The 26,169-nt window shown below is 69.2% G+C and overlaps 7 protein-coding genes across 21 annotated transcripts in view; 4 read left to right on the plus strand and 3 right to left on the minus strand.

Moving 5' to 3' along the window:
* The window catches only part of PPP1R16A (protein phosphatase 1 regulatory subunit 16A), a 35,349-nt gene extending 34,289 nt beyond the window's left edge, over positions 1 to 1,060 (plus strand). For all 8 annotated transcript variants that reach the window (XM_038555858.1, XM_038555856.1, XM_038555857.1 and 5 more), the window contains 2 exons: positions 110 to 275; positions 545 to 1,060. In XM_038555858.1, the coding sequence (XP_038411786.1) occupies positions 110 to 275; positions 545 to 916 (538 nt within the window). In that variant the 3' untranslated portion in view covers positions 917 to 1,060. The remainder of the gene's footprint in view (positions 1 to 109; positions 276 to 544) is intronic.
* Positions 1,061 to 1,994: 934 nt separating this feature from the next.
* GPT (glutamic--pyruvic transaminase) lies at positions 1,995 to 6,030 on the plus strand. 2 transcript variants are annotated; one of them, XM_038555863.1, is made up of 12 exons: positions 1,995 to 2,644; positions 3,119 to 3,278; positions 3,406 to 3,495; positions 3,570 to 3,678; positions 3,834 to 3,967; positions 4,118 to 4,361; positions 4,493 to 4,572; positions 4,649 to 4,702; positions 4,859 to 5,033; positions 5,206 to 5,361; positions 5,447 to 5,559; positions 5,629 to 6,030. In XM_038555863.1, the coding sequence occupies exons 1-12, from the start codon at positions 2,340 to 2,342 to the stop codon at positions 6,013 to 6,015; spliced, it is 2,007 nt and encodes a 668-aa protein (XP_038411791.1). In that variant the 5' UTR covers positions 1,995 to 2,339; the 3' UTR covers positions 6,016 to 6,030. The 2 variants fall into 2 exon arrangements, with proteins under 2 accessions (XP_038411791.1, XP_038411792.1); XM_038555864.1 differs by having other exon boundaries at positions 1,997 to 2,644; positions 4,649 to 4,785; positions 5,629 to 5,857.
* A 972-nt stretch (positions 6,031 to 7,002) lies between these two features.
* Positions 7,003 to 8,885, plus strand: MFSD3 (major facilitator superfamily domain containing 3). The gene is made up of 5 exons (XM_038555874.1): positions 7,003 to 7,737; positions 8,041 to 8,188; positions 8,270 to 8,394; positions 8,462 to 8,571; positions 8,670 to 8,885. Exons 1-5 carry the CDS (start codon positions 7,053 to 7,055, stop codon positions 8,841 to 8,843), a joined length of 1,242 nt encoding a protein of 413 aa, XP_038411802.1. The 5' UTR covers positions 7,003 to 7,052; the 3' UTR covers positions 8,844 to 8,885.
* Positions 8,886 to 8,962: 77 nt separating this feature from the next.
* RECQL4 (RecQ like helicase 4) lies at positions 8,963 to 15,078 on the minus strand. Its single transcript, XM_038555073.1, has 19 exons — positions 14,889 to 15,078; positions 14,480 to 14,814; positions 13,692 to 14,269; positions 13,504 to 13,603; positions 13,288 to 13,432; positions 13,079 to 13,189; positions 12,682 to 12,990; positions 12,465 to 12,601; positions 11,778 to 12,116; positions 11,524 to 11,703; positions 11,309 to 11,450; positions 10,966 to 11,225; positions 10,597 to 10,873; positions 10,381 to 10,510; positions 10,130 to 10,299; positions 9,857 to 10,037; positions 9,632 to 9,788; positions 9,406 to 9,514; positions 8,963 to 9,300 (listed from the first exon to the last, which is right to left on the minus strand). Exons 1-19 carry the CDS (start codon positions 15,076 to 15,078, stop codon positions 9,176 to 9,178), a joined length of 3,975 nt encoding a protein of 1,324 aa, XP_038411001.1. The 3' UTR covers positions 8,963 to 9,175.
* Positions 15,079 to 15,262: 184 nt separating this feature from the next.
* Positions 15,263 to 19,033, plus strand: LRRC14 (leucine rich repeat containing 14). Of its 4 annotated transcripts, none has more exons than XM_038555869.1 (5): positions 15,263 to 15,316; positions 15,588 to 15,809; positions 16,768 to 17,121; positions 17,293 to 17,877; positions 17,967 to 19,033. In XM_038555869.1, exons 3-5 carry the CDS (start codon positions 16,793 to 16,795, stop codon positions 18,532 to 18,534), a joined length of 1,482 nt encoding a protein of 493 aa, XP_038411797.1. In that variant the 5' UTR covers positions 15,263 to 15,316; positions 15,588 to 15,809; positions 16,768 to 16,792; the 3' UTR covers positions 18,535 to 19,033. The 4 variants fall into 4 exon arrangements, with proteins under 4 accessions (XP_038411797.1, XP_038411799.1, XP_038411798.1 ...); XM_038555871.1 differs by having other exon boundaries at positions 16,901 to 17,121; positions 17,276 to 17,877; XM_038555870.1 differs by having other exon boundaries at positions 16,901 to 17,121.
* Positions 19,034 to 19,353: 320 nt separating this feature from the next.
* On the minus strand, positions 19,354 to 24,788 carry LRRC24 (leucine rich repeat containing 24). 4 transcript variants are annotated; one of them, XM_038555868.1, is made up of 6 exons: positions 24,734 to 24,788; positions 24,580 to 24,628; positions 21,530 to 21,862; positions 21,140 to 21,418; positions 20,873 to 21,041; positions 19,362 to 20,332 (listed from the first exon to the last, which is right to left on the minus strand). In XM_038555868.1, the coding sequence occupies exons 3-6, from the start codon at positions 21,695 to 21,697 to the stop codon at positions 19,425 to 19,427; spliced, it is 1,524 nt and encodes a 507-aa protein (XP_038411796.1). In that variant the 5' UTR covers positions 21,698 to 21,862; positions 24,580 to 24,628; positions 24,734 to 24,788; the 3' UTR covers positions 19,362 to 19,424. The 4 variants fall into 4 exon arrangements, with proteins under 4 accessions (XP_038411794.1, XP_038411796.1, XP_038411795.1 ...); XM_038555867.1 differs by lacking the exons at positions 24,580 to 24,628; positions 24,734 to 24,788 and adding an exon at positions 23,596 to 23,725; XM_038555866.1 differs by lacking the exons at positions 24,580 to 24,628; positions 24,734 to 24,788 and having other exon boundaries at positions 19,354 to 20,332; positions 20,873 to 21,032; positions 21,530 to 23,589.
* C13H8orf82 (chromosome 13 C8orf82 homolog) lies at positions 24,012 to 24,899 on the minus strand. The gene is made up of 3 exons (XM_038555875.1): positions 24,734 to 24,899; positions 24,580 to 24,628; positions 24,012 to 24,457 (listed from the first exon to the last, which is right to left on the minus strand). The coding sequence occupies exons 1-3, from the start codon at positions 24,875 to 24,877 to the stop codon at positions 24,012 to 24,014; spliced, it is 639 nt and encodes a 212-aa protein (XP_038411803.1). The 5' UTR covers positions 24,878 to 24,899.
* Between the last annotated feature and the right edge of the window lie 1,270 nt (positions 24,900 to 26,169).

The following is a 26,169-nucleotide window of genomic DNA, read 5'->3' on the forward strand; positions in this document are numbered from 1 at the left end:
CGCCTGCCCAGGCTTTGCCCCCGCTGATGTTGCTGAGGTGCCAGCAGGGCCCCCGGTAGTTCCGTGGGGCGAGTGGCACCCTCCCCCACCCTCTCCCTGCCTTCCCCAGGAAGGTGGTGAGGAGGGTGAGCCTGACCCAGCGTACCAGCCTGTACCGCAAGGAGCATGCCCAGGAGGCCATCGTGTGGCAACAGCCACCGCCCACTAGCCCGGAGCCCCCCGAGGAGGACGAGGATGGCCGAACGGATGCAGAGCTGCGGCCTGTGCCCAGCGAGGTGAGCCCGACGCGGGTGGTGGGCCTGGGCGCTGCCCTCTGAGCAGTGCGGGCTTGTGGCCTGACATCGGTGCCTTGGGCCTCCCGCCGCACCCGCCCTAGGAGTCGGTGGGACCAGCGAGCCAGTGCCCCCACTGGGCTAGTGCCCTCGGGCAGCTGCTGCCCACACCCCTGTGTCTGCGCCTCGGCTGCCACGCCGCCTGGTGCCCAAGTCCCAGGGAGGCCGGAGACGCCTTCCCGACAGCCTCTGAGGTCCCTGCTTCCTGGCAGGAGGAGGAACCAGAGTTGGCCAGGCCACACAACGGCCGCGTGGGAGGTTCCCCAGGGCGGCACCTGTACTCCAAGCGGCTGGACCGGAGCGTGTCCTACCAGCTGAGCCCCCTGGAGAGCACCACCCCTGACGCCCTGGCCTGCGCCAAGGCCCACCACACCCTGGCGGAGCTGAAGCGCCAGCGAGCCGCTGCTAAGCTGCAGCGACCCCTGCCCGAGGGCTCCGAGGGTGCTAAGCTGGGGCTGCCCGTGGACCCCGAGAGCCCCCAGCCATGCAGCCCCAGGGCCGCCGGAGACCCGCCCCTGCTGAGGCTCACAGCGCCCTCGGAGGAGGCCCCCACGGAGAAGAGGCCCTGCTGTCTGCTCATGTGAGGCTGCCCTCGGGCGACCGACGACGCCCTGCTCCGGACCCCGGTGCTGCTGATGGGGGACGGCCCCTGGCAGAAGTCGTGCGGGGGGACCTGCTGCGGAGACCTAGTTTCATCCTGTGACTCCTGATAAAGGGCTGTTCCGCCACCTGCCTTGTTGTGTGCGTCGGCCGGGCCACCGTCCCGAGGGTGGGGAGCCGCGGTGTTGCTGCTTCTAGGTGTGCCTGCCCCTGTTGGGAGGCCTGTAGCTGCTTGCTTGTGGCTGCCTGGCCCTGCGTGGGAGTGAGGCCCACGGCCACTGGGCGAGAAGCCCGGCCTGCGCCGCTCCCGGCCTCCTGGAGGCTCCCCTGTAACTCTTCACCTTCCTGAGAGCAGCAGGGAGCTCTGCAAGGACATTCCTTGGGGGGTGGGGTGGGGGGCATCTGTGCCACAGGGGCCGGGGGGGCCTGGCTTAGAACAGGGAGAGGGGTTTCCACAGGCCTCTGGAGCCACACGCCGGAGCATTGGTGCGAGGCTGGAGTCAGAAGCCTCCCTGGGGGATGAGTCCCCCGATCCTGGCATGGAGCCCCGATCCCGGGACCTGGCTTCTAGCCTCCGCCTGGGCTGGCAAGGGGGCCAGTAGTTGGCCGGCCAGATTCACAGCGTGTCAGGGTGACAGGGGTCCCTTAGGGGCCTCGAGTGGGAGGGCAGATGGCACCGCCAGCTCCTCTATCCCTGGGAGCAGCTCCGCATGGCCACCAGTGCCCAGTGACACGGGCTCAGGTCACCTCCTCCTGGTGGGCACTGACCCAGTCAGCCCGGTGACGGCCAGGCCCCCCTTCCCTGAGTAGCACTGGTTGTAGGGGTGTCCCCAGCAGGGCTGGGAGGGCCGGGGAGAGGCTGCAGGTTAATTTTAGCGTGTGGGGTAGCGCAGCTGCCAAGGTCCACCTGCTAGCACGGCTGCCGCGTGAGCCTTGCTGCCAGGGGCTGGGAGGGCCTGGCTCTGCCTGGGGCTGGGATCATGTTAACCTGTGCTCTGCCTGGGGGCCAGAGGGCAGGCCTGTGCACTGGGAGGGCGGGGGGTGGGGGGGGGGGAAGGGGCGGTGCCCGAGGTGGGCAGAGGCGCAGGGTGAGACTAGCCTGGCTGCCCGGGGCTCCTGCTCTTTCCTTTCCAGCCAGTGAGCCGGGGAGGCCAGGCCGCCCCCAGGCCTGACCAGCTGCCACAGCCCCTCGCGGAGGGCGGAGGGATGGCTCCTTGACCTTCCGTTCAGTCAGCTGTCAGCCCCTGGGGCAGCCACCTCTGGGCATGGCCTATCAGCGCCTGGGGAGGTGGGGCCCCGGGGGCCTATCACAGCTTGCTTCCCACTGTCACTGCCAATCAGGAGCAACAGGGAGGGGAGCTTAGGTCACCCTGCGATGTGGCCCCAAGGGCAGCCCCGGGCTGGCGCATGGTGAAAGGGCACGACAGCGGCCCAGAGCTGCCGAGGTGTCCCAGGGCCCTCCGAAGGCCCGGAGCTGCCCTACCCTGGCCCCCGGCACCCCAACCCAGCGGCTCTGGCCCCCACCACTTGCTGACTGGGGACCAACGTCCAAGCAGGGCTCCTGTGGCCTGCGGGCTGTCGCAGGAGGGGTTCCCCTCCCCCATAAGGCCAGGATTCTATAGAGGCCTGGCCAGTTACCTGGGAGACAGGCCGCTGGCCCACGCTAAGATGGGGGGCCTGAGAGGGCTCAGCCTTGGCAGAGCCCTGCTGGGGTAAATCTCCAGGGGCCCAGCTCCAGTTCCCTGGGGCTTTGGCTCTGCCCAGCCCTGCCAACCCCTTCGGGCACTCAGCGCACCTCCCCCCAGGCCCAGGCCCTCAGAGTTTCTTGAACCTTCTGTCCATCCCTCCCCCTATGTAGGTCTCCTGCTCCCCTGTCATGGGGACACTGGGCGGGCGCTGGGCGTCACCCCAAGCCCCGCCTGCCTCCTCCTGCGCTCCCTATGGCTCCCTGGGGCAGAACTGTGCCCGGACGGGTGGGGCGGGGCCCAGTGGCCCGGCTGCTTCTTCAGCCCTTCCTGTCCCTTTCAGTGGGGCCAGCAGCCTGCTGCGAGGAGGGTGCCCTCTACCCTGAGTGCCCCTCCCCTGCTCCCTGTTCCCAGCCCTGGCCCACTGAGTCTGGACTCAGCGTCCCTTAGCCCCACTTCTGGATCCTGCCGCGTCCTGACCTTCCTGCCTGGTCTGAGTAGGATCATGGCCTTGAGGGCAGGTGACCAGGTTGCAATGAACGGGCTGAAGGAGAAGGTGCTGACGCTGGACACCATGAACCCGTGTGTGCGGAGGGTGGAGTATGCCGTGCGCGGTCCCATTGTGCTGCGTGCCCTCGAGCTGGAGCAGGAGCTGCGCCAGGTACGGCCCCGGGCCCCACCACTTTCCTCCAGGCTGCACCCGGGCAGCCCATCCCCACAGTCACACAGGACAAGGAGCCACCAGAGGGATCAGGCCCCTCCTCACTGCACGGGCCCCTCTGTCCCAGGGAGTGAAGAAGCCCTTCACTGAGGTCGTCCGCGCCAACATTGGGGATGCACAGGCCATGGGGCAGAAGCCCATCACCTTCCTACGTCAGGTGAGGCTCAGCCTTGCCCGGGAGCCCTCCCCCGTCAGCCCACGCGCTCTGGCCTCAGGATCTGCCCCTCCCAGGTCCTGGCCCTCTGCGTCCACCCGGATCTCCTGAACAGCCCGGACTTCCCCGAGGATGCCAAGAGGAAGGCGGAGCGCATCTTGCAGGCATGTGGGGGACACAGCCTGGGTAAGTGCCAGGGCCAGGACGAGTGACTAGGAGGCTGTCCCAGGGGAGGGGTGGGCCCGCCTGCTGGAAGAGGCGGCGGAGAGGTCCGGGAGCACTGCTAAGGGACCTCTTGGTGCTCTTCTCCTCCCCGCTCTGCCCCCCGCCCCCGGGCCCAGGGGCCTACAGCGTCAGCTCCGGCATCCAGCTGATCCGCGAGGACGTGGCTGAGTACATTGAGCGGCGGGACGGAGGCATTCCCTCGGACCCCAACAACATCTACCTGTCCACTGGGGCCAGCGACGCCATCGTGGTAGGCTAGGGCCAGGGCAGGAGGACACCGTGTCTCTCCCAGCGCAGCTGGGCGGACCCTGCTCCTCCTGGCACCGCGGTTCCAGGCGGGGCAGGAACAGGTGCAGCCCCTGTGGGCCCCACCAACGGTGCCTGCCTCCCTCCCCTATAGACGGTGCTGAAGCTGCTGGTGGCCGGAGAGGGCCCCACCCGCACAGGGGTTCTCATCCCCATCCCGCAGTACCCGCTGTACTCGGCTGCTCTGGCCGAGCTCAACGCGGTGCAGGTGGACTACTACCTGGATGAGGAGCGCACCTGGGCGCTCGACGTGGCCGAGCTGCGGCGCGCCCTGTGCCAGGCGCGGGCTCACTGCCGCCCCCGCGCACTGTGCGTTATCAACCCTGGCAACCCCACCGGTGCGCCGCCCGTCGCCCCAGCCCTCCCGCCCCCCCCCCCCCCCGCCCCGCCCCGCCCTTCACCCGCGGGAGCTCCAGAGGAGCTCGGAGCCTGAGTCTGACCCCGCCGCGCTGCCTCCCCCGCACCCCAGGGCAGGTGCAAGCCCGCGAGTGCATCGAGGCCGTGATTCGCTTTGCCTTTGAGGAGCGCCTCTTCCTGATGGCCGATGAGGTGCTGGCAGGGGCCCGCCTGGGCTGGGGCCCGAGGGCGGCGGCTGCCCCCGCCCCTGACGCCGGCTGCCCCGCAGGTGTACCAGGACAACGTGTACGCCGAGGGCTCGCAGTTCCACTCGTTCAAGAAGGTGCTCACGGAGATGGGGCCGCCGTACGCGACGCACCAGGAGCTTGCCTCCTTCCACTCGGTGTCCAAGGGCTACATGGGAGAGTGCGTGCAGGCCCGCAGACTGGGCGGCCCGGGCTCCTCCCCCGGCCGCCTGCACAGCTGCCTCGCCTCGCAGGTGCGGCTTCCGCGGCGGCTACGTGGAGGTGGTGAACATGGACCCCGCGGTGCAGCGGCAGATGCAGAAGCTGATGAGCGTGCGGCTGTGCCCGCCCGTGCCGGGCCAGGTCCTGCTCAGCACCGTGGTCAGCCCGCCCGCGCCCAGCGACCCCTCCTTCGTGCAGTTCCAGGCGGTGAGCGGGCGGGGGCGGGACGAGGGCCGGGGCCAGGGGTGGGGGTGGGGGGTGGAGACAGGGCACGGGGGCGGGGCGGGCTCCACCGGCCCTGCGGGTCTGGGTCTCCTAGATCAGATCTGCTCCCCGCCCCCCCCACCCCCCACCCCCCCCCCACCCCCCGTGGCCGCAGGAGAGGCAGGCGGTGCTGGCGGAGCTGGCGGCAAAGGCGAAGCTCACGGAGCAGGTGTTCAACGAGTCCCCGGGCATCCGCTGCAACCCGGTGCAGGGCGCCATGTACTCCTTCCCTCGCGTGCAGCTGCCCCCCCGCGCCGTGCAGCGCGCTCAGGTCAGGGTCCCCTGCGGGCGGGGCCGCGGCGGAGGGCGCAGGCTGGGGCGCCGCCCTGACCTCACCGCGTGCCGCCCGCCCGCAGGAATTGAGCCTGGCCCCCGACATGTTCTTCTGCATGCGCCTCCTGGAGGAGACCGGCATCTGCGTGGTGCCCGGCAGCGGCTTCGGGCAGAGGGAAGGCACCTACCACTTCCGGTGAGGCCTGGCCCTGCGCGGCCCAGCCCCGCAGCCCCAACACCTCCGCTTACCCCGCTTCCCCTTTAGGATGACCATTCTGCCCCCCATGGAGAAGCTGCGGCCTCTGCTGGAGAAGCTGAGCCAGTTCCACGCCAAGTTCACCCGAGAGTACTCCTGAGGCCCCCCCCCTCTTTAGGGCCAGGCTTGGCCGGCAGGGCCGACTCTGGATTTACGATGGCCGGGATGGCCGGACCGTGGGGGTCTCTGCAGCCCCCTGGACTTGCTCCTGCTGCCTGTGGGGCTGGGCCCCAGCCTTCCTGCACGCCCCTAATAAAGCTACGAGGCAGTCTGACCACTCCGAGGCTGTGTGCACACCTGCCCACGTGGCCCACCTTCCTCTCTGGGCTGGGGTTCTGTGCAGGGTATTGGTCGGCCTCCAGCAGGAGTGGTCGCGGGGGGTCCCAGAGGAGGTGACCTTCCTGCCAATGAAGCGCCTCCCCCGGGCTGGTCTCCACTGTGGTCTCTGGACTGGAGGCCGGCACCTGCAGGCCTCACAGAGGTGTGAGAGGTGTGGAGGGCACTCGGCTGGGGGCGGGGCTGGATGAAGAAGCGGAGGCTGAGTCCAGGGGTGGCCACATCAGAAGGAGCCTGAGGAAGACCAAGGGGTGTTCTCCGGCCTGGCTCCCCTCCTGGACTGGCTGGCAGCACCGGGCACGAGAGGACGGACTGGGTGGGGGGGCGGGCAGTGGGAGACAGAACAGAGAGGCCCCCGGGCGGGGGGGCGCTGGCAGCCTCAGTGTACCTCCTAAATGGGCAGCTGGCACGCAGCTGCCACCTGAGGCTGCTGGGGGAGCAGCCATGCCAAGAGCGGGGAGGGAGCCACAGGGAGCAAATGGGTCTTGCTTTCTTTGCGTTGGGCTTGAAGCGTGTGACCCCGTAGTGCAGATGCAGCCCTTGCGCTGGAGGAGGGCGGTGGCTCCCACCCTGGGGCACCCAGGGGCGCAGGCCGGGAGAGGGGCGCGTGGGGTGCGGCCGGAGGGGCCGTGGGAGGCCCAGGCTGGGGGGCCGAGCCGCCCTGTCCCTGACGCGGGACGCAGGAGCACCTCCCGTGCGCGGTCGGCCGGCTTGTGGCCGCCGTAGTCCACCTGTTAGGAAGCCTTGTAGGACGACAGGTGGCTTCACTCGCCGCCACTCGGGGCGCCAGGGGTGGGGAGAGCGGCCTGAGGGCTCCGGACGTAGGTCTCGGCCACAGGCCACTCCCTGCTCCCACGGGGCCCAGAGCCGTGGGGCTGCAGCTCTGGGAGGACCGACCCTCGAGGCCCGGGACGCGGCCAGCGGGGGGCGCCCGAGGGCAGCTGACGCTCTGGCCCGCCCGCCGCTCCGTGGCCGCCGTCTGCGCCTGGGCGCTGCGCTCGCCCGGCCCCGCGCCCTGCGCTGTCGGCGGCGGCGGCTCCCGCGGCCTCGTCCCGCCCGGGCCGGACCCCGGGCAGACCGGGCGGACCGAGCGGGCCATGCGCGGGAAGCTGCTGCCGCTGGCCGGCCTCTACCTGGTGCAAGGCCTGCCCTACGGGCTGCAGTCGGGCCTGCTGCCCGTGCTGCTGCGGGCGCGGGGCCTGTCGCTGACCCGCGTGGCGCTGGCCAAGGTGCTGTACCTGCCCTGGCTGTTGAAGCTCGCGTGGGCCCCCCTGGTGGACACGCGGGGCTCCCTGAGGGCCTGGCTGACGCTCAGCACAGCCGCCCTGGGCCTGGTGTGCGCGTTGCTGGCCGCCCTGCCTCCCGCCGCGGGCCCCGCGGGGCTGCCCGCCACTGTGGCTGGGCTGCTGCTGCTGCTGAACCTCGGGGCAGCTGTGCAGGACGTGGCCCTGGACACGCTGGCCGTGCAGCTCCTGGAGCCCGCTGAGCTGGGGCCTGGGAACACCGTGCAGGTGGTCGCCTACAAGCTAGGGGCCGTGCTGGCAGGAGGGGGCCTGCTGGCCTTCGTTCCCGCGCTCTCCTGGGCCCTGCTCTTCGTGCTCCTGGCTGCTACCTATTGGCTGGCCGCTGCCCTGGTCTGGGCCGCGCCGGCCCTGCGGCAACTGCCCGTGCACCAGCCCCAGCCCTCAGAAGCACCCCTGCGCACCCTGCACATTCTGCAGGACTTGCTGGCCATGCCTGGTACCCTGTGGACAGCAGGCTTTGTGCTCACTTACAAACTGGGTAAGTGAGGCCTTGGCTCAGGCACAGCAGGGATGGGAGCGTGGGGGAGCTCCGGCTGGGTCCCCGGGAGCCCTGGCGCCCACTTGGTGGTCACCTCCTGGGCCTTGGTGCTCACAGCCGAGCCTTGCCCCTTGTCCTTCTGCAGCTGTAGCTGCACGGCTTCCGGGAACTGCAACCACCCCTCGGGTCTCTGGTGCTGCTTCGTGCTGACCCTAAGCTTGGCTGATGCCCCGTCCCAGCTGTCTCCCGGCAGCGAGGCCCCAAGTGGAGGGAGGTGGGGAGCCTTGCTCGTTCTCCCCACAGGTGAGCAGGGCGCCAGCAGCTTGTTCCCGCTCTTCCTGCTGGACCACGGCATCTCCACCCCAGAGCTGGGGCTGTGGAACGGTGTGGGCGCTGTGCTGTGCTCCATTGTGGGCTCATCCCTGGGCGGGGCCCTGCTGTCCTGGCACTGGTGAGCCTGCCCCAGTGAGCCCGCCCCGGCCCCCTGCCCCCACCCTGCCCCTGCTCCCTGACCTGCCCGTGTGCCCCTCAGGCAACCTCTGCCCCTGCTGAGGTCATTGCTCCGGTTCCGTCTTGGCGGCCTGGCCTGCCAGACCGCCCTGCTCTTCCACCTGGACGGCCCAGGGCTCAGGCTGGGCCCCAGCGCAGCCCTGAGAGGTGAGGGGCTGGCCGCGGGAGGGGAGGAGCGTGGCGCCCTGGGCCCCGCTGACGGTGGCCCTCCCAGGGGCAGCCCTGCTGAGCCTGTGTCTGCAGCACTTGCTGGGGGGCCTGGTTACCACCACCACGTTCACCCTGATGATGCGCTGCAGCCAGCTGACACCCAGTGCCCTGCAGGTGAGAGAGGGCATGGCTGGGGCGTCCAGGGGGCTGCGGGGCTGGACCCAGGCAAACCCTCACCTGATCGCACACCTCATCCCCCCCCACCCCTGCAGGCCACGCACTACAGCCTCCTGGCCACTCTGGAGCTGCTGGGAAAGCTGTTTCTGGGCACGCTGGCCGGAGCCCTGGCTGACAGCCTGGGGCTGCATCTCTGCTTCTCCCTCTTCCTCGCCCTCTCAGGCTTGCCCATTCTGTATCTGAGCCTGGCTCCCAGCACCCTGGCCTGAGCTGGGTGGCCAGCCTGCCTAATAAAGCTGAGCGTGCGCCTAGCTGCCTGGGCTGCATGACGGCCAGGGCTGTCCCAACACCGTAGGGGCCGCCTGTTCAGAAAAGAGGGCTCCTAAGAGTGGCTTGAGCATTTTTTATTCTGCATTTTGGGGCATCCTTGCTCCCACACTTCTGGTGGTGGGCCTTGCCCAGGGTCATCAGTCACTGTCGTGGACATCTGTGCCCTTTTCCCCTGACAAAGTCCACACCGGGCTCCCTGCACACTGGCCACGCAGCCCCCAGCGCGTGCCTGTCGTGACACGAGGGAGCAGGGCCCGCCCCAGCAGGGTGGTCAGGGGCCGCACCGCAGGATCTCCTCTGTGGCTATGCGCATCAGGGCCTGGAAGCTGAGGTGCAGGAATCTCCTCCAGAAGCGCCGGTCCCGCCCGTACACCTGTGCCGGGTAGCGGGGGCTTCCTGTGGTGGGAAGGGGTCGCGGCCCTGAGGACTCTGGGCCAGGCCTGGCTCCTAGCCCCACACCTAGCCCCTGCCCGGTCCGAGCCCAGCCTCCCGGGCCCTCACCGATGCCGTGGAAGATACGGGCCACGGCCCTGCCTGAGAACTGCTGGTCTGGCCATGAGGACAGCAGGCGGTGGACGTCCTGGCGAACCTGGTCCTCCCAGTCCTGGATCTATGGGTGGTGGCAGTGGAGCGTGTGAATGTGTGCGCACCCATGCGTGCCCGTGGCCTCCCAACCCTGCTGCGGGCTTGTATTCTCTCCACAATCCCAAGAGGGACTAGCACCCACCTTCTCCTGTCCGGGCTCCAGGCCCTGCTCATCTTCCGAGCCCCCTGGACCCTCCTCCTCCTCCTCCTCGAAGTAGCCGCTGAGTAAAGCCTTGAGCCTGGTGCTGCGTTCCTCATCAGGCTGCTCCAAGCAGGGCCCGCAGCTGGGGAAGGCCACGCTGTGGAGCAGGGTTCCGTTAGAGCGGCTCACTACGCCTGCCCCAGCCCCCGCCCACCCCTCCCCTACCTGAGAAAGGCCTGGAAGGTGCGGCGCAGGCGGGCCAGGGCCTCCTGCTCTCGGGCCTGTATGTGTCCATACAGGAAGTCACAGATCTGGTCCCTCTCATGGGCAGTCAGGTCCCCAGGACTGTGCACACAGAAGGCGAGCTCCCCGAACTCCACCTGCACCCCCGTGCCCCCATGTGCACCTGCCAGAGAGCTCATTAGACACGGGCAAGCAGGTGGCACGCAGGCCTGGGGGCTGGGCAGGGCTGTGGGCTGGGCTGGGGGCAGGGCGCACCTGTCCTGGGCTTCGGGTCCCACTGCAGCTGACGGAGAGCCTGCCGCACGCGGCCCAGCTTCCAGCCCAGCGAGTCAGCCAGGTTAAAGACGTCAAACTCTACAGAAGAGCTTCCCCCATCTGTGGTATCCGCTGGCTGCTGGGCCAGACACACAGCCAGCAGGGGGCACCTGGGCCAGGGGGAGGGACATATGATTAGCAGTTCCAGTCCTGTGTCCCGGGCCCCAGCCGGGGGTGGGACACGTGCTCACCTGCGGGCCAGGGCCTGGAGCTGGGTGGGGCCCCCAGGGCAGTGCAGGCGGCACTGGGCATAGGTGGGTGGCAGCAGCTGCAGCCAGCGCTGCGGGTGTAGCTCCAGGTAGCACAGCAGGGTCTCGATGGCTGCAGGCAGAGCAGGGCTCAGGGGCCGTGGGGACGTGGGGACATGGGCATGAGGGGGGTGCCCACCCCTGCCCCCAGGTCCTCACCCTCCTCAGGCATGTCCAGGGCTTCCACCAGTGCCTGCATGGGCAGTGCCCGCGTGTGGCCTGGGCACCGGGCTGTGCCTTTGCTGTTGGGTTGCTCGGCCTCCGTCGGGGATGGGGCCACAGGCTGCTCTTGACTCCTGGCTCCCTCCTGCTCCGAAGGCCGTGGGGCATGGGTGCAGGTGCAGGGCGGGAATGCGCGCTGGACCAGCTTCTTCATAGTGAGAAAGTCCGTGGCATCAGCGTGCACGTGTCTGCGCAACTCCTGCAGGTCCTGGCTCTGCAAGAGAACGGCCGTGGACACGTGGCTATGGGGTGGGGCGGAGTGGGGTGGGCTGGGCTGGGTGGAGCTTGAGTGGGGCAGGTGAGAACCTGGGGCTGCAGGAAGAGGTGGCAGTGTGCAGGCTGGCCGTCACGTCCGGCCCGGCCCACAGCCTGCACGTAGCTCTCGAAGCTGGCAGGCAGCCCCAGGTGCAACACAGCCCGCACGTCTGGCCGGTCCAGCCCCATCCCGAAAGCCACCGTGGCCACCACCACCCGCAGCCGGCCCTCCATGAAGGCCTGTTGCACGCGCTGCCGCTCCCGCGGACACATGCCGGCGTGGTAGGCCTCGGCGACAGCCTCGGACTGGCCTGCGGGGGAAGACACAGGTGGTTGGCTGGGATGTGGGGGGGGGTGGGCGGGCGGGTGCAGGGCACAGTCCTGCTGACCTCACCTCCAGGCCTGAGGTCCCAGGCCTCACGCAGGCAGGTGCGGAGCAGCGCAGCAACTCGCTCTGTGTCCCCGCGTCTGTGGCAGTAGACGATGACTGAGCTCAGAGCGCGAAAGCGATCACTCTGCAGCAGCGTCACCAAAGCCTAGTGGGGGACAGTGCTCAGGAAGGGGTCATCACAAGGCAGTGCCCCTACCTGGCCCAGGGTGCTCATCTACCTGGTCTGGGTCCCTGTCCCTGGACACAGAGAGGTGCAGGTTGCTGGGGACGGTGGCTGGCCCCCTGAGGACCAGATCCTCGGCCACACCTAGATGCCGGGCCACATCTCTTGCGGTGCTGCGTGTGGCCGTGGCTGTGAGACCCAGGAAGCAGCGCACGCCCATGTGTTCCCGCAGCACCTGTGTGGGAGCAGTGCCTGTGAAGGGACCCAACCCCCCTCCCTGGCCTGCCCGTGCGCACCTCTGAGGCTCACCTTGCAGACACGCAGGTAGCAGGGCCGGAAGTTGTGGGACCACTGGGAAATGCAATGGGCCTCATCGATGCAGGCGAAGGCGACCGGAGGCAGCTGAGGGAGGTGGCCAGGCATCCCCGCCCCAGCCCCCACCAGCGTCTCGGGTGACAGCACCAGCAGCTGCACCTGGGCCGCGTGAACCTGAAGACGCAAGGTCAGGCGTGTCACCGAGGGCCGGCTGCCCCCCTGCCTGTCCTGCCACGTGAGGCCCCTCACCTTCTGCAGGGCCGACTCGCGCTGCTTCTGGCTCATGCCCGAGTGGATGCAGACCCCCTTCAGGCACGGGGGTAAGCTGGACACCTGTGGGTACAGGGTGACAACCGGATGGCCCTTCCTCACAGGCCCCTCATCTGCTCAGCCTGACAGCTGCTGCCCTCGGCCTTGGGTGCCCCAGGAACAAAAAGCTCAGGTCACGGACCCCATGACTACAGACTCAGGGCCATCGGGGAGCCTTAGTTCAGGAGCCCCGGGAGCAGACGGGCTGCCCCCTCCCCAGGGTCGTTCTCCCTGGGGGAATCCCGCCTGAGCAGCCGTGTCCCAGCTGCCCTCGGGCCACTGCCAGGCCTTGACGCAGCTCTGCGTAGCTCCGGTCGGGCAACAAGCAGCAGCCCCAAAGGATCAGAGGACCCACGGGCAAGGTCTGTGCACCTGGTCGTCCATGAGCGACAGGAGGGGAGAGATGACCAGCGTGAGGCAAGGGCTCCGCCGGGCGTAGAGCAGCGCGGGAAGCTGGTAGCACAGAGACTTGCCAGCACCAGTGGGCAGCACCAACAGCGTGGACATGCCTGGAGGGACCAGGGGTCAGTACTGCTGCTCTGTGGCCAGGCCCTGACCTCGCCTTGTCCCCCGGGGCAGCCGAGCTCACCAGAGAGGACGCGCATGACCACCTGTTCCTGCCTGGGGCGGAAGGCCCGGTGCCCCAGCTGCTCTAGGGCCTGGAACACCTCAGCTGGGGTCTCTGTGGACACAGGTGTTGGCCAGCACGGCTCCAAGTGGTCCCCACCCCCCAGCGAAGGCTCTGGGCAGCCAGGCTCCTGCTCACCTGCCACCTGCCCCGAGGGCCCTGGTGGGTAGAGTGGTGGCACAGTGGGGGGTGGGCAGGGGGCCTGCAGCACCGGCCGCTCCGTGGTCACCAACCGCTCAGGCCCAGCGGGCTCCGTGTCTTCCTCACTCACTGGGAACAGACAGGGGAAGGTGGTGTGGGAGCTCCAGGCTCAGATGAGCCGGGCGGGCCGCAGCCTGCCCTCCGCCCCCTCATTCACCAGGGAGCCGGCAGCTGGTGGTGCCCGTCCTCCGGGGGCCCTCCTCTGGGGTGAGCTGGGGCTGCACCTCCTCTTCCTTCTCGCTGCTCGTCTGGGGGCCCCAGGTAGGCTCTGTGTCAGATACAAGGAGCTTAACTTGAGCTACAATTGCCCCCCTCCCCCCACCGGAGTACAACTCTTCTCTAAACAGGGTTAGCGTGACCTCTCACCTGGAATGGAGACTTCACTTGGCTGGGGGCACTGGGATGACCAGTGGCCGAGCTGCCCACATCGGAAGCAAGAATCGTCGGCTGTGGCTCGGGCTTGGCTGCCTCCAAAATGCTCCCCCTTCTTCCGCCACTTCTGCTTCCACATCTGAGGGCCACAAAGGAACGTCACAAGGCGAAAGGCGACAGGGATGAAGGGAGCGCCTGCCACTACCTCACCTGCTTGCGGAGGAGCCTGCCGCGTCGTGCTGGGCCTCGCACGTAGCGTTTCTGCTTCAGGTTGAGCCGAACGTAATTACCTTGGTCCCGCACAGCTGAGCTAGAAAGGATGTATGAGCGGGTCGTACCCAAAGCCTGCCCCTACCTCGGTTCACGGTGACCCCACTGGGAGGCTGAAGCTGTGGTACCTTGTGGCTGTGGGACCACTGGCAGGCTGTACCCTCAGGGGTTCTCCCGGACAGTCTTCTGCAGGTCCCACAGCCCCGGCTTCCTCAGGCGGGGGTCCCGCTTGGCCGCTATCCTGCTGTGCCTGTGCAGGACCCCCTCCTGTTTCCTTAGTCCGTCTTCGCTTCTTGCCTTGACTGTTGCCAGCTTCGGGGCTCCCTGCACCAACTGCAGCTCTCTGCAGGGCTCGACCCTCGGGGCCAGGGCTGGCTCCAAGGACCGACGGGACCCCCGAAGTCAGAGGCTGTGACTCCTCTACACCCAGGCTGGGCTGGCAGGCCGCGGAAGCCCGCAAGCAATCTGAAGCTGCACTGTGACAGCGCTCTAGCCAGCCTGGGTCTAGGGAGCTCAGCCGTAGGCTCAGGGATGCCTGCAGCTGCTGAAGGCGGCCTGGTCTCGGCTGGGGCCCAGGAAGCTGGAGCAGCTCCTCGCTGACTTCTGCAGAGACGGGGGCAGCCCCTGCATCTGGTGGTCCCGGGAAGGGCATCTCGGACGAGAGTCTCCGTGGAGGCCGGGGTATACCGCCCAGGGCTGGCCCGGCCTGAGGGGGGAAGCACAGACCAGGAAGGAGGCTCGGGTGCGGGCTGCTGCAGCCTCCGAAACCCGCTGGAGCGGCCGCCCTGGGACAGGGGCGGGGGAGGAGCCCGAGGTCGGCTTCGAGGGTCTCGGGTCGCCCCGCTCCCCGCTGGAAGGGCACGTGTGCGGGCAGGTTGGGGAGAAAGGCTGCGGGGTGGCCGCCCTGGACCCTCACCTGGCGCGTGGCTCTCAGGTTGGCCTTAAGCCTCGCCCCGTAGTCGGCCACGGCCCCCGCAGAGCCTGGCGCAGAGCCGGCGGCGTGAGGCCTCCGCGTCGCTGCCCGACTCAGGTGCGGCCCCCAGCAGCTGGGCTCCTGCATCTGCGGGGAGACACGGCGGGCGTCCGAGCCCCCCCCCGGCCCCAGGTCGTGCCCCGGAGAGGCTGGCGGGCCGGCGACCCCAGGCCTCGGTACCTCCTCCGCCGTCGGCCGCGGCTGCTTGGGGCTGCGGGGTCCCGCGCCGCCGGTCCGGCCCAGGGCCCTCCTCAGCGCGCGGTACTCCCGGTAGAGCGCTGCGGGTGCGGCCAGGAGTCAGCGGGGCCGCCGGGCTCCGCCGCCACCCACCCCCCCCGCCCCGCGCGCTCACCGCGGGTCTCCTCCGGCGCCGCCAGCACGTCCTCCTGCGGAGGGAGCCCGTCAGCTCTCAGCCGCCCGCCCCTGGCCCGGCCCGCCCGCCCCTGGCCCGCCCGCACCTGGCCCGGCCGCCGCCCGCGCTGCCGCCGGAACGCGCGCTCCCAGGCCTGCAGCCGCCCGCGCACGTCCCGCAACCGCTCCATGGCGCCGCACGCCGGCCCGGTCCCGCGAACCTCCCGCCGCCGCGGCCGCCGGCCAATGGGGGCGCCGGGCAGGGCGGGAGGCGGGGCGGCTCGGCCGCGGCGGCGGGACAGCCAATCCGCGGCGCCCGGGGGCGCGGCCAATGGGGGACGGCCACGTCATCCCGGCGCGCGGAGGCGGTGGCGGGGCGCGGCGGACGGCGAGGCGGGGCCCGCGGCGGTGGCGGCAGTGGCGGAGCCGGTGAGCGCGGGCCGCGGGCCGGGGACGGCGCGGGCGCTGGGGGCGGCGCCGCCCGGGAGGCGGGGGCGGGAGCCGGCGTAGGGAGGGCCTGCAGCCGCGGGGGTGGCGCTCCGGCTCCGCGGGGTCGCGGCACGTCCGGGAGGCGGAGGGCGTCGTGTGGAGGGTCCCCCGCGGCTCGGGGCGGAGGCCGCGGGGAGCGGGGCGGGGGCGGCCCCGCGGGGGCTCCTCCCACGGCGACCACAGTGGCTGCTCTCGCTTCCTCTCGTGACAGGTGCTCGGTGGGGCTGTCCTGTCGCGGCGAGGTATGAGTCGTCCTCGCGAGATTTGCCTGCAGGCCGAGCAGGGCCGGGGCGGCGGCCGGGGCTTCTCCGGACCCCGGGCCCGGAGGACCTCCATCGTGCCGTAGGCCGGGGAGCGGGGCCTGTGCGGCGGGGCCTGTGCGGCCGGAGCTCCCCTGCCCCGAGCGCATCGCGGGGGCCGTGACCTTGGCGTGGTAAGGCTTAGGTCTTAGTGCTCTGACGTGCTTGCAGGGGTGTGGCTGGGAAGCAGTTTGAGGATGAGGAGGATGCGGTGTTTGGCCCACAGTAAGTCCGCTGGAGTCAGGAGCGCAGCTGATGGCCAAGTGCCCGTCACCGCGGGCGCTTCCCGGGGCCCCAGCTCTGCGCTGCCTCCCCTCCTCTGAGCCTTTCCCTGCCTGGGGCCTCCTGAATCACGTGGTCGTCGAGGGGAAAGGGGGTGTTCAGACAGGTGGCCAGGACTTTGGTGGCTGGGGTTTGCTTCCTGTGAATCTGCGGGGATCCCCGTGCCTGGCAGTACTGCCGGCCGCAGGTAGGGCCGGAGGATCAGGCCTGTGTGGACCCCGTGTTCCCGCCCTCGGGCCTCTCTGTCTCTGCTGGTATCTCTGGTGCAGTGGTTGCCTGGGTTCTTGAGGACCACCTGCAGGAGCTGGGGGAGGGGGGCAGGGGCGGTACACAACTAGTGATGCAGTTTCCAGCCCCTTAGGAGTGTCCTACCTCCTCCAGCGCTTGGGGGTGTGGGAAGGACCGAGCTCTATTCTACCTTTGAGGAAGAGACGGTCTCTGATAAGCAGCTTTGTGATTTGGGAGGCCTCACGTACAGGCTGTGCGCAGGGAGGCCCCGCAGAGCAATAGCCATCAAAAGCACATCCAGGCAAGCTGGTCGTATGTGATGCTGGGCTGTTTGAGGGCTCTGTTTCCCTGAGGAGGCCCCGTGTGGCTGGAGGGAGGGAACTGGGGGGTGGCCTCGTTCCTGTTTCCACTGAGACCGTTGCTAGGCAATTAACGCTTGCTCTTCGGTGCCACAGTCCTTCACTGAGTGCCAGCTCCGTGCCCGGTCCCATGCTGGGCTTTCTCACCACCAGTGATGGAGAAGGCTGTGGCCCGGTGGTGGCCTGGGGTCTGTCCTCCCTGCTGAAGGGCCCTTCCCTGCAGGTGGCTTCCTGCCTGGCCCAGCGCCATGCACACGCTTGTGTTCCTGAGCACGCGGCAGGTGCTCCAGTGCCAGCCAGCGGCCTGCCAGGCCCTGCCCCTGCTGCCTCGAGAGCTCTTCCCCCTGCTGTTCAAGGTGGCCTTCATGGACAAGAAGACTGTTGTGCTTCGCGAGCTGGTGCACACATGGCCTTTCCCGCTGCTCAGCTTCCAGCAGCTGTTGCAGGAATGTGCCCACTGCAGTCGGGCCTTGCTGCAGGAGCGCCCCAGCACAGAGAGCATGCAGGCTGTAATCCTGGGGCTGACAGCCCGGCTCCACACCCCGGAGACCGAGGCTGGCACACAGCCTCTCTGCAGGTATGGGTTCATCTGGGGGGCCCTCAGGCCTGGGGGGTGGAGAGGGTCCCCCATGAGGTTCCAGGCCAGTGCAAGAGCTCAGGGTGGAAACAGGCCTGTTGTTTCTGTCTCAGGGTGGCTGGGAGTGGGTGTGGGCTCTTGTCTCCTGCTTCAGCCTACTCGTGCTCCCAGGAAGCATGCCCTGCGAGTGCTGGACATGACAGGCCTTCTGGACGACGGTGTGGAGCAGGACCCCGGCACCATGAGCATGTGGGACTGCACAGCGGCAGTGGCCCGCACCTGTATAGCACAGCAGCAAGGCGGGACTGCGGAGCCTGGGCTGGCCCCTGTTCCTGTGGAGGTTCGTGTGGACCTGCGGGTGAACCGGGCCTCTTACGCGTTCTTGCGGGAGGCACTCCGCAGCAGCGTAGGCAGTCCCCTGCGGCTCTGCTGCCGGGATCTGCGGGCCGAGGACTTGCCCATGCGCAACACTGTGGCTTTGCTGCAGCTGCTGGATGCGGGCTGCTTGCGCCGCGTGGACCTGCGCTTTAACAACTTGGGTCTACGTGGCCTGTCTGTTATCATCCCACATGTGGCCCGCTTCCAGCACCTGGCCAGCCTGCGGCTGCACTATGTGCACGGGGACTCCAGGCAGCCTTCTGTGGATGGTGAGGACAACTTCCGTTACTTCCTGGCCCAGATGGGCCGCTTCACTTGTCTGCGGGAGCTCAGCATGGGCTCCTCTCTCCTCTCGGGTCGGTTGGACCAGCTGCTCAGGTGAGCAAGCCCCACTGCTACCCTGCTCCTCCTCCCCCTGAGATCCTCCCCTGGCCCTGCCTGTTTGTGACTGCACATGTCCCCTGTAGTACCCTGCAGAGCCCCCTGGAGAGCCTGGAGCTGGCCTTCTGTGCCCTGCTGCCTGAGGATCTGCGCTTTCTGGCCCAGAGCCCCCACGCTGTCCGTCTCAAGAAGTTGGACCTCAGTGGCAATGACCTGTCTGGCAGCCAACTAGAGCCCTTCCAGGTTCTACTGCAGGCGGCAGCAGCCACACTGTTGCACCTCGAGCTAACTGAGTGCCAGCTCGCGGATACCCAGCTGCTGGCCACACTCCCTGTGCTGACGCGCTGCACCAGCCTCCGCTACCTCGGCCTCTATGGCAACCCGCTGTCCCTGGCGGGCCTCAAGGAGCTCCTACGAGATTCAGTGGTGCAGGCTGAGCTACGCACGGTGGTGCACCCCTTCCCCGTGGACTGTTATGAGGGCCTGCCCTGGCCACCGCCTGCTTCTGTTCTGCTGGAGGCTTCCATCAATGAGGAGAAGTTTGCTCGTGTGGAGGCCGAGTTGCACCAGCTGCTACTAGCCTCAGGTCGTGCTCATGTGCTCTGGACCACAGACATTTATGGGCGCCTGGCTGCAGACTATTTCAGCCTATGATCTCCAGGCTGTCCCGGTGTTCAGGGCTACTGGAGATCCTTCCCTGCCTTAGGCAGACAGAGCCTTCACTGGGATCCTGGCCTGACCCAGAGGCGCTGGGCTCGGGTTTCCTTGCTCCTGGGCACTTTGAGCCTTCCTAAGCTTCCTGCACCGCTGTACCCATTCCCCTGACTGACTGTGGGCTTCAGGGCTGGATTCCAGGCCTGCGGGCCAGGTTTGATCATGGTGCACTTGGCTGCCCTCTGGGGTTCTGATCCTTCTGGAATGTTTGTAGGGTCCCAACTGCAAGCCAGCCGAGAGAGAGTGTTCTCTAGGCCCGTCCCAGGAGAGCTGCGTGCTCCGGGTTTAAGGTTGGAACAGGAACCTGCTTCAAGGAGAACTGGGTCTCCATGCACTGGGGCTTTTCATGGTCCTGCCTGCCCCAGCACCCAGGCCACCTGTGGGCTTTGGAGCCAGAAGGGGTCGTTAAGGTAGAAACGTGCAGTGTGTTTGGAACTTACATTTGTGGTGGTTTTTTATGTCCTCACCGGTTAGAATGACTGGTCACTATCTCTGCTGTCCCTGGCCCCCTTCCCCCGGCTTCCCACCGGCCCCACAGCCCGTCCGGGCGCCTGCACCGCCCACCCTGGGGATGCCCCGTCGGGCTGGCGGCCCGGAGGAGAGGGCGGCCTCCAGCAGGGGTGCAGGGAGCCGCCTCGGCCCCGCAGAGCTGGGGTCCGCAGGTGCCCGCGCCGCGCCCTCGGGGCCCCAAACCCCACACAGGCTCGCCGCACACTGCGCAGCTTCGACCCTTTACTGAGCGCGCCGGAGCATGCGCGGGCCGAGCCCGCCGGCCGGCCAATCCGCGCGGCCCACGTCATCAGCCCGCGCCCGCCCCTCGGCCCGGCCGCTCAGCAGTGGATCTCGTAGGCTGCGGGCGGCTGCAGCAGGAGCCCGGGCCCCGCACCGTCGGCCGCCTCCGTCGGGACGTCAGCGAAGAGCGGCTTGGAGCGGTCGATGACGAACATCTCGTGGCCTCGCTCGTCGCGGAGCTCCTCGAGCTGCGCGAAGGTGCACGGCCCGTCCGAGTAGTCGTTGACGAAGAGCGCGCCCTCGCCCGGCGGTCCCGGCGCCTTTTTCCGCTTGCGGCGCCGGCGGCAGATCATGGCGGCCAGCAGCAGCGCCGTGAGCGCCAGCAGCGCGATGGCGGCCGCCACGGCCGTCTGCGTGGCCAGGCCCAGGGCGCGGAAGGCCATGCTGCCCGCCTCCTGCAGCGGCTCGTGGCTGACGGGCCCGGCGGGCGGGGGCGGCGGCGGCGCGGGCTGCGGCGGCTGCGGCCGGGACAGGTTGACCAGGAGCTGGAAGGGCACGCGGGCGGCGCCGCCGGCGTTGGAGGCCTCGCACTCGTACTTGCCGGCATGGGCCAGAGTGATGTTGCTAAGGAACAGCATGCCGCTGCCCGTGTCGGGGCCGCCGGGGCGCGGCGCCCCGCCCTCCGCCTGCGCCTGCGCCCGCGGCTGCCCGTCGCGCGGCTGCGCCACCTTTCTCCAGGTGACCAGGGGCTGCGGGTAGCCCGAAGCCTGGCAGGCCACCCGCAGGTCCTCGCCCAGGTTGGCCGTCACCTCGAGCGGCTCCACGTGCACCGAGGGCGGGATGCAAATGAGGCTGCTGCCGGAAACGTCCAGGAGGCTCTGCAGCGCCAGGCGTGGGGGCTCGGCGCACACGATCTTCTTGTCCCTGGAGCTGAGCAGCCGCTGGCCGCCCTCCTTAATCCAGGCTCCCAGCCAGTGCAGGGCGCAGTCGCAGCGCCAAGGGTTCTCTGCGGGCAGAGCAGGGGCGCTGGCTCCTGGGAGCAGGCTCTCCCCTCCCCTGTGGCTGCGCGGCCCCGCCCCGCCCCGCCCGCTCATCTCTCAGCCTCTGCTGCTCTGAAGTCTCTGCCTGGAACCAATCCCATCATCGGGGCGGAAGCGTCGGCGCCCGCACGCACGGGCCGCAGCACTAAACCCCGCGGTCCGTCAGCCGCATCCTCAGGCGCTAAGTCCTGGAAACGCCGGCCCGGGCCGTCCATGCAGGTGCTGCCTGCCTGCCTGCGCTGGTGGCCCCAAGGCCGGCCAGCCCCTCGCCTCTGCCCGGGACTCCGAGCCTCTCCGACCGCCGTGCGCAAGCTCCCCGAGCCGCGCCTGCCCCAGCGCCGCGCTCCCGTCAGCCTTCGTGGCGGCTGCGGGCGGGGCCCAGGCCCCAGGAGGGTCGGACGGTCTGCAGTTGGGAGCCCCTGCGGCCCGCCCCGGCTGCCCCCGGGCCTGTTGCTACTGACCTGCCTGCGCCCGGAATATGCCCCGCACGAGACCCCCGGGGGTACCTGTGAGGCGCAGGACCTGCAGGCTGGCCAGGGGCCGGAGGGCCTCGCGGCTGAGGGTGCCCAGGTGGTTTCTGCTGAGGTCCAGCAGCGCCAGTGAGGAGAGCCCCGCCAGGGCCTGGTCCTCCAGCAGCTCAATGCTGTTGTCCTGCAGGTGCAGCTCCTGCAGTCGCTGAAGGGACAGCGAGGCATCAGGGAAGGGGCCCCAGGGGACAGGCGCAGGCCCGGGCAGGCCCCTCCGGCGCCCGCCGTCCCGCCCGCGCCCCTCACCGGCAGGTGCAGGAAGGTGAAGTCCAGCAGCTGCCCCAGCTGGTTACCCGCCAGGTAGAGCGCGCGCAGCTGAGCCAGGCCTGCGAAGGCGCCGACTCGCAGGCCGCGCAGCCGGTTCCCGGTGAGCGCCAGTTCCAGCAGGCATGACTGCGCGCGGAAGGCGCCAGGCTCCAGGGCGCGCAGGCTGTTGTTGTGTAGGTAGAGGCGGCGCAGGGCGGCGAGAGGCGCCAGGATGCCTGGGTCCAGGCGCGCGATGCTGTTGTCCTGCAGGAACAGCGTCTGCGGGCCGGAGGGAGGTCGGGGACTGTTCACGCCGCGGAGGCGGCTCCCTCCTCCACCGGGCGCCCACACGCCCCTCCCTCCGGGCCGCGGGCCCCACGCGGTGCCCACCTGCGTCCCGGGTGGGATTCCGGGCGGGACGCCGCGCAGCCGCAGGGCGCCGCACTCCACCGTGGCGCTGTAGCAGCGGCAGGCGGCCGGGCAGCCGGCAGCGCGGGGCGGGCAGCCGGGGAGCCACAGCAGCCACAGCAGCAGCAGCGTGGGCGCCCCCGGGGCCATCTCCCACGGGACCGGCGGCCGACCGCGAAGCTGAGGCCTCCAGCGGGGCCTCCGAATAGTCCAGCCCGGATGGGATGTGCCTCCTGAAACACAGGTCGGTGTGCCGGCCCCTGACACTTGAGAACCAGAGAACGTGGATGGAGGCCCGCACCCCGGGTGCAATATCTGAAAGGTCATAAGTCAGTTCAAGCAACTGATTAAAAAAACAAAAAACTTTACCAGAACAGCCCTGACATCTGGGGCATAGGCTTCCACGGCAGTTCCCGCTGTTCCCAGTGGTAGGCCCCACCCTGCCTGAGCCCCCTCTCCCAGCTCTCCTCCTAAGGGGCTTCCTGCCCAGCAGTACCGAGCTCAGGCTTCCCTGCGCTCTAGCCGCTGCTTGCCTGGGGTGTGGGCTTGGGGACATGATGGTGGGAGGCCCCGGGCCCAGGTAGCCAAGCCCAGGCTGGAAGGGGGACAGGCTCTGGGAAGGCGATTTCCCTTGTCCAGGTGGGCTCTCCTCTGGAACTTCCAAAAGCCGAGTCCAGAGCATGAGGCTTGTGCCCTCAAGACAAGGCCCAGTGTCCTTGTGTGACCCCTCATGAAGTCCAGTCCTGTCCCTGGAACCCATTCTGTGGTCCCCATCCCGGGAGCCAACCACCACAGTAAAATGCGAGCACAGTTTTGTGCAGCCCCTGCCCCCGGCGGCTGAGGGTGGGTCTCGGAGCTTGCTAGAGTGGGGGCACGTGGCACACGACAAGACCCTCAGTTGAGGAGCCATGTCCTCCTCCCTGCTGGCTCCCGGGAAGGTGCTTCTCTTTTTTGGGCCGTGGAACAGCTGGGTTGTGAGGATGGGCCTTGGGCCACCAACCGGTTTTGTAGGGCCATTTCCCACACGGCTCTGGGAGCAGCGAGCTGAATTGTGAAGGGATGCCTAGTGTCGGGGGCTTATGCTCACACGCCTGTGGTCCTGGCGAGCGGAACGCCCGGGTCTAGGTCCAGGCACAGGAAGTCCAGTGCTAAAGGTGGGGCCCGGGCTGAGAAGCCAGCTAGTCTGGAGCAGGGGCAGCAAACCGGGGTGTGCTGTTGTCCTGCCTGCAGCCCGCCCTCAAATGGTCCCCGCTCAAAACCTGCCCATTGACCCTGCCGGCAGGAGTGAGTCCTGTGGAAAGGCACCAGGTGGCCTTGGTGTCTGTTCAAATCGCGCTCTAAATTGTAACTCACGTAATTATTTAAAGTCACTAGAAATGAAGTGCGCACAGCAAAAGTTTTAATGCAATAGCTTTGGCTCAAGCAGGGCAGTTCCCGGGTGTCTGAGGGTGTGTGTGGACCCCAAGGACGGGAAGGCATCCTCGGGCTCCTGGGACCCGCTCCCCTGAGCCAAAGGCTTGCCGGGGCTTTGCCCCCTCTGCCTCCGGCAGCAAGCCCTCAAGCAGAGGAGCTTCGCGGCTTCCTCCTTAGGATTCCGGGCACTGCTGCTCCCAGGGACGGCCCTGCGCGCTGACTGGGACACAGGGGCCCGAGCAGGGAGAGGGCCGGGACCGGGTCCGGGGCGGGAAGGGGTGGGCAGGCCAGCCCCGAAATCCTTTTACCCGGCGGGCGGCCCTATAATCGGCTGGGCAGGGGGCGGGGCGTCACGCACTGGATTCAGCGACAGCTGTCACCGACTCCAGCGCGCCATCTGTGCGGAGACCAGAGGGCCGAGGAAGCCCCGCGACCCCCTGGGGCGGAGCCCGAGCCGCGGGCCTCGATTTCCTCGCGGTGTCACCTGCTCCCCCTCCAGCGCGGGTCTGTCCCAGGGCAGGGCAGGGCGTAGCCCCTGCCAGTTCGCCTCCCCCTCTCGGTGCGCGCGGGGCAGGGCCGGCCCGGCCGCGATCCCGCCCCCACGCCCGCTGACCTGGGATCGGGCGCCCGCTCACCTGACGCTCCCGCGGCGCGGCTCCCCCGCCGAGCCCACGGCGCTCCGGCCCCACTAGCAGCGCCGGGCGGGGGAGGGGCGGGCGCCGCTCGCGCACGCGCACTGGAGCCCCCCCCCCCCCGCGCTCCTCCGGCCCGGCGTCCGCGGCGTCGCCGGCGAGCGAGGCCTGAACCGGTGGCCGCCCGAGGCCCGAGGCGAGCGGAGGGAGCGGAAGGGGCCGCGACTCCGCCCCTCCTCGCGGTCGCGGCCCCGGACGCGGCAGCACCTCGGACAGCGCCAGGCGGACAGGTGCCGCGGTGCACCTCTGCCGCGCACGCGCATTCGGCCGGCGCGCTCTCCGGGTGCGCGTGCGCAGCGGAGCGCGGCCGGGCCGGAGGGTGGGGGGAGTGGGGGGGGGTGGGGGCGGCTCGGGGCGGCTCAGGGCGGCGCGGCGGGCAGCAGCAGCGGGGCCAGGTCCATGGTGAGGGCGAGGCGGCGGCCCTGCCAGCGCACGTGCGAGGGCATCGCGGCCGCGCCGGGCGGGTACTCGAAGCAGGTGCTCAGCTCGAAGGCCAGGGCGGAGCGCACCAGGCCCACGCCGCCCGCACGCTCGGGCGCCGGGTGGTAGAGGCGGCCGTTGGCGGCCAGGGGCAGCAGGCGCGCGGGCTCGAAGGGCACGGCCAGGGCGTCCCCGCCGCCGCAGTAGGACAGCCGCGGGGGCCCGGGGCCCGAGGCCAGCAGGTGCGTGAAGACCACCGGCCGGTCCTCGCAGCGCAGGAAGTTGCGCTCCCGGCCGCAGGGCGAGAGGAAGGGGAAGGAGGCCTCGTAGCGGCCGCTGCGGTTGGGTCTCAGGCGGGAGAAGAAGGTGACCAGGAACTGTGGGTCTGGAGGGGAAGGACGCGGTTGCTGCGCGCGGCCGCGGGGCCCCTCCCCTGCCCGGCTCGCCCTGCGCGGCCCCGGGCGCTGCCGCAGGGGCGCGGGCGGGGGGGGGCGGCTGCAGCCGTACCTTTGAAGCAGGTGGTGAAGTTCTTCATTTTGGAGTCGTCCAGGAAAAGCTGCGGACGGGGACGGCCGTGAGTGCGCCCAGGCCGGGGGGTGGCCTCCCCCCGCGGAGCCCCGGCCCGCCCCCGCCCGCCCAAGCGGCCCCGCCGCACGCCCACCTGGCCCTGGTGGTCCACGTAGTAGAAGTACTCCCGCGTCCGGGGCTCCGGGGCCTGGCCCTGCGCGTACGGCACGTCCCCGCCCCCGCCGCAGGCCCGGGCCCCCGGGGGTCGCGTCCGGAGCGCCCCGCACGCCCGCCACATCTCCTCCCGCGCCGGAAGCGGCGGCCCGGGACGCGGGGCGGGCGCTGCGTGGCCACGCCCCCCGGCGGCCGGGCTCGGGGTCACGCCCCGCCCCCCGGAAGCCCGCGCGCCGCTGGGGTCCGCACAACAGCACACGCAGCCTCCACGTGTCCATAGTACTTTATTCACACAAAGTGTTGCCACCTCTGGGGTCCATGCGTCAGGGCGAGTCTGGCCCGGAGACCCCGCGGCTCGGGGCGCCGCAGGGGACACCCGGCAACGGCGGGGCTTTTTTTTTTAATAATAAATAAAAACTCAACTCTAAAAAATATATATATATATATATATATAAACTGGGGAGAAATTAAGTTTTACAATCGGAACTCAAAATTCCAAAATGGAAAATGTACAAACTGAGAGTCGAGGTGCCCCCGCCCCGCCGGCCCGTCCCTCCAGACGCGGGTGGACACGGCTTGGTTTTTGGTCAGAAGCCAAGAAAGTGGCGAAGAAAACGAAGGAGTGATGTCAACTTGCTCCGCACGGAGGACAGGCTAGGACGGCTCAGAGATAAATAGCATTTGGGTTAAAACTAGGTCATTAGCAAATTTAGTTCTTATATCTTTCCCTCTATATCTTTATACACAGGCGGGTTGGTGTGCTGGATAGAATCTGAATTTATAGTTACACGAAGAAAAATACTCTTGCCCCTCCCCCACCCTGCCCCAAGAATGCCTGCCCAACCCTGCCCCCCACCCCAGAGGACTTTGGTTTGGGCCCCCCCCCCCCAGAAAGCCCGCCGGGCCCTGCTCTGGTGACGGACAGTCCAGTGCCCTGCGCTCCGCCCCCCAACCCCCCCCCCCTCCCCGCGCAGCCTCCGCGCAGGCGGCCACACTCAGGTAGTGGCGGAGAGGGGGGAGGGGGGAAGGGGGGGGAGAGGGGAAGGGGGGGGAGGGGGGAAGGGGGGACGGAGGGAGAGGGGAAGGGGGGACGGAGGAAGAGGGGAGGGGCGGGGGGAGGGGCGAGGAGGAGGGAGGAGGAGGAGGAGGAGGAGGGAGGAGGAGGACGGAGGTGGCGGTGGCTGCAGGCCGGACCGGGATGGAGACCCGGCGAGGCGCTGGCCCCGGGGCCGGGCGGCGTGTGCTCTCAGGCCGGCCGGGAGGGGCAGTGTCACTTGGCTCCAGGAAACAGAAGGCACTTTCTCGGGGCTGACCGGCCGGCGGGGGGCGGGGCGGGGCCCACGGGACTGGCCACTGGGCGGGGGGCGGCGTGTGGGGGCCTGCAGGGTGGGGCGGGCACGGCGGGGGCCTGGCATG

The sequence above is a fragment of the Canis lupus genome, chromosome 13 (assembly GCF_011100685.1).
Source record: "Canis lupus familiaris isolate Mischka breed German Shepherd chromosome 13, alternate assembly UU_Cfam_GSD_1.0, whole genome shotgun sequence".
NCBI lineage: Eukaryota > Metazoa > Chordata > Mammalia > Carnivora > Canidae > Canis > Canis lupus.

Excerpts from the sequence above, each read along its gene's own strand:
- LRRC14 (XM_038555873.1), top strand. The coding sequence starts at position 16,675 with ATGCTGGGCTTTCTCACCACCAGTGATGGAGAAGGCTGTGGCCCGGTG. Across the intron at positions 17,122-17,275 it reads GGCACACAGCCTCTCTGCAG|CCTACTCGTGCTCCCAGGAA; the intron begins GTATGGGTTCAT and ends CTCCTGCTTCAG. Across the intron at positions 17,878-17,966 it reads CGGTTGGACCAGCTGCTCAG|TACCCTGCAGAGCCCCCTGG; the intron begins GTGAGCAAGCCC and ends TGTCCCCTGTAG.
- C13H8orf82 (XM_038555875.1), bottom strand. The coding sequence starts at position 24,877 with ATGTGGCGGGCGTGCGGGGCGCTCCGGACGCGACCCCCGGGGGCCCGG. Across the intron at positions 24,629-24,733 it reads ACGTGGACCACCAGGGCCAG|CTTTTCCTGGACGACTCCAA; the intron begins GTGGGCGTGCGG and ends CCCCGTCCGCAG. Across the intron at positions 24,458-24,579 it reads CTTCACCACCTGCTTCAAAG|ACCCACAGTTCCTGGTCACC; the intron begins GTACGGCTGCAG and ends CTTCCCCTCCAG.
- MFSD3 (XM_038555874.1), top strand. The coding sequence starts at position 7,053 with ATGCGCGGGAAGCTGCTGCCGCTGGCCGGCCTCTACCTGGTGCAAGGC. Across the intron at positions 8,189-8,269 it reads GCCCTGCTGTCCTGGCACTG|GCAACCTCTGCCCCTGCTGA; the intron begins GTGAGCCTGCCC and ends TGTGCCCCTCAG. Across the intron at positions 8,395-8,461 it reads CCCCAGCGCAGCCCTGAGAG|GGGCAGCCCTGCTGAGCCTG; the intron begins GTGAGGGGCTGG and ends TGGCCCTCCCAG.
- RECQL4 (XM_038555073.1), bottom strand. The coding sequence starts at position 15,078 with ATGGAGCGGTTGCGGGACGTGCGCGGGCGGCTGCAGGCCTGGGAGCGC. Across the intron at positions 11,451-11,523 it reads GGGACAGGGACCCAGACCAG|GCTTTGGTGACGCTGCTGCA; the intron begins GTAGATGAGCAC and ends GTCCCCCACTAG. Across the intron at positions 10,038-10,129 it reads GGACCCGAAGCCCAGGACAG|GTGCACATGGGGGCACGGGG; the intron begins GTGCGCCCTGCC and ends GCTCTCTGGCAG.
- GPT (XM_038555863.1), top strand. The coding sequence starts at position 2,340 with ATGGTGAAAGGGCACGACAGCGGCCCAGAGCTGCCGAGGTGTCCCAGG. Across the intron at positions 2,645-3,118 it reads CTTGGCAGAGCCCTGCTGGG|GATCATGGCCTTGAGGGCAG; the intron begins GTAAATCTCCAG and ends TGGTCTGAGTAG. Across the intron at positions 3,279-3,405 it reads TGGAGCAGGAGCTGCGCCAG|GGAGTGAAGAAGCCCTTCAC; the intron begins GTACGGCCCCGG and ends CCTCTGTCCCAG.
- LRRC24 (XM_038555865.1), bottom strand. The coding sequence starts at position 21,874 with ATGACCTTTCAGATATTGCACCCGGGGTGCGGGCCTCCATCCACGTTC. Across the intron at positions 21,419-21,529 it reads GAATCCCACCCGGGACGCAG|ACGCTGTTCCTGCAGGACAA; the intron begins GTGGGCACCGCG and ends TCCGGCCCGCAG. Across the intron at positions 20,333-20,872 it reads GCAGGTCCTGCGCCTCACAG|AGAACCCTTGGCGCTGCGAC; the intron begins GTACCCCCGGGG and ends CTCTGCCCGCAG.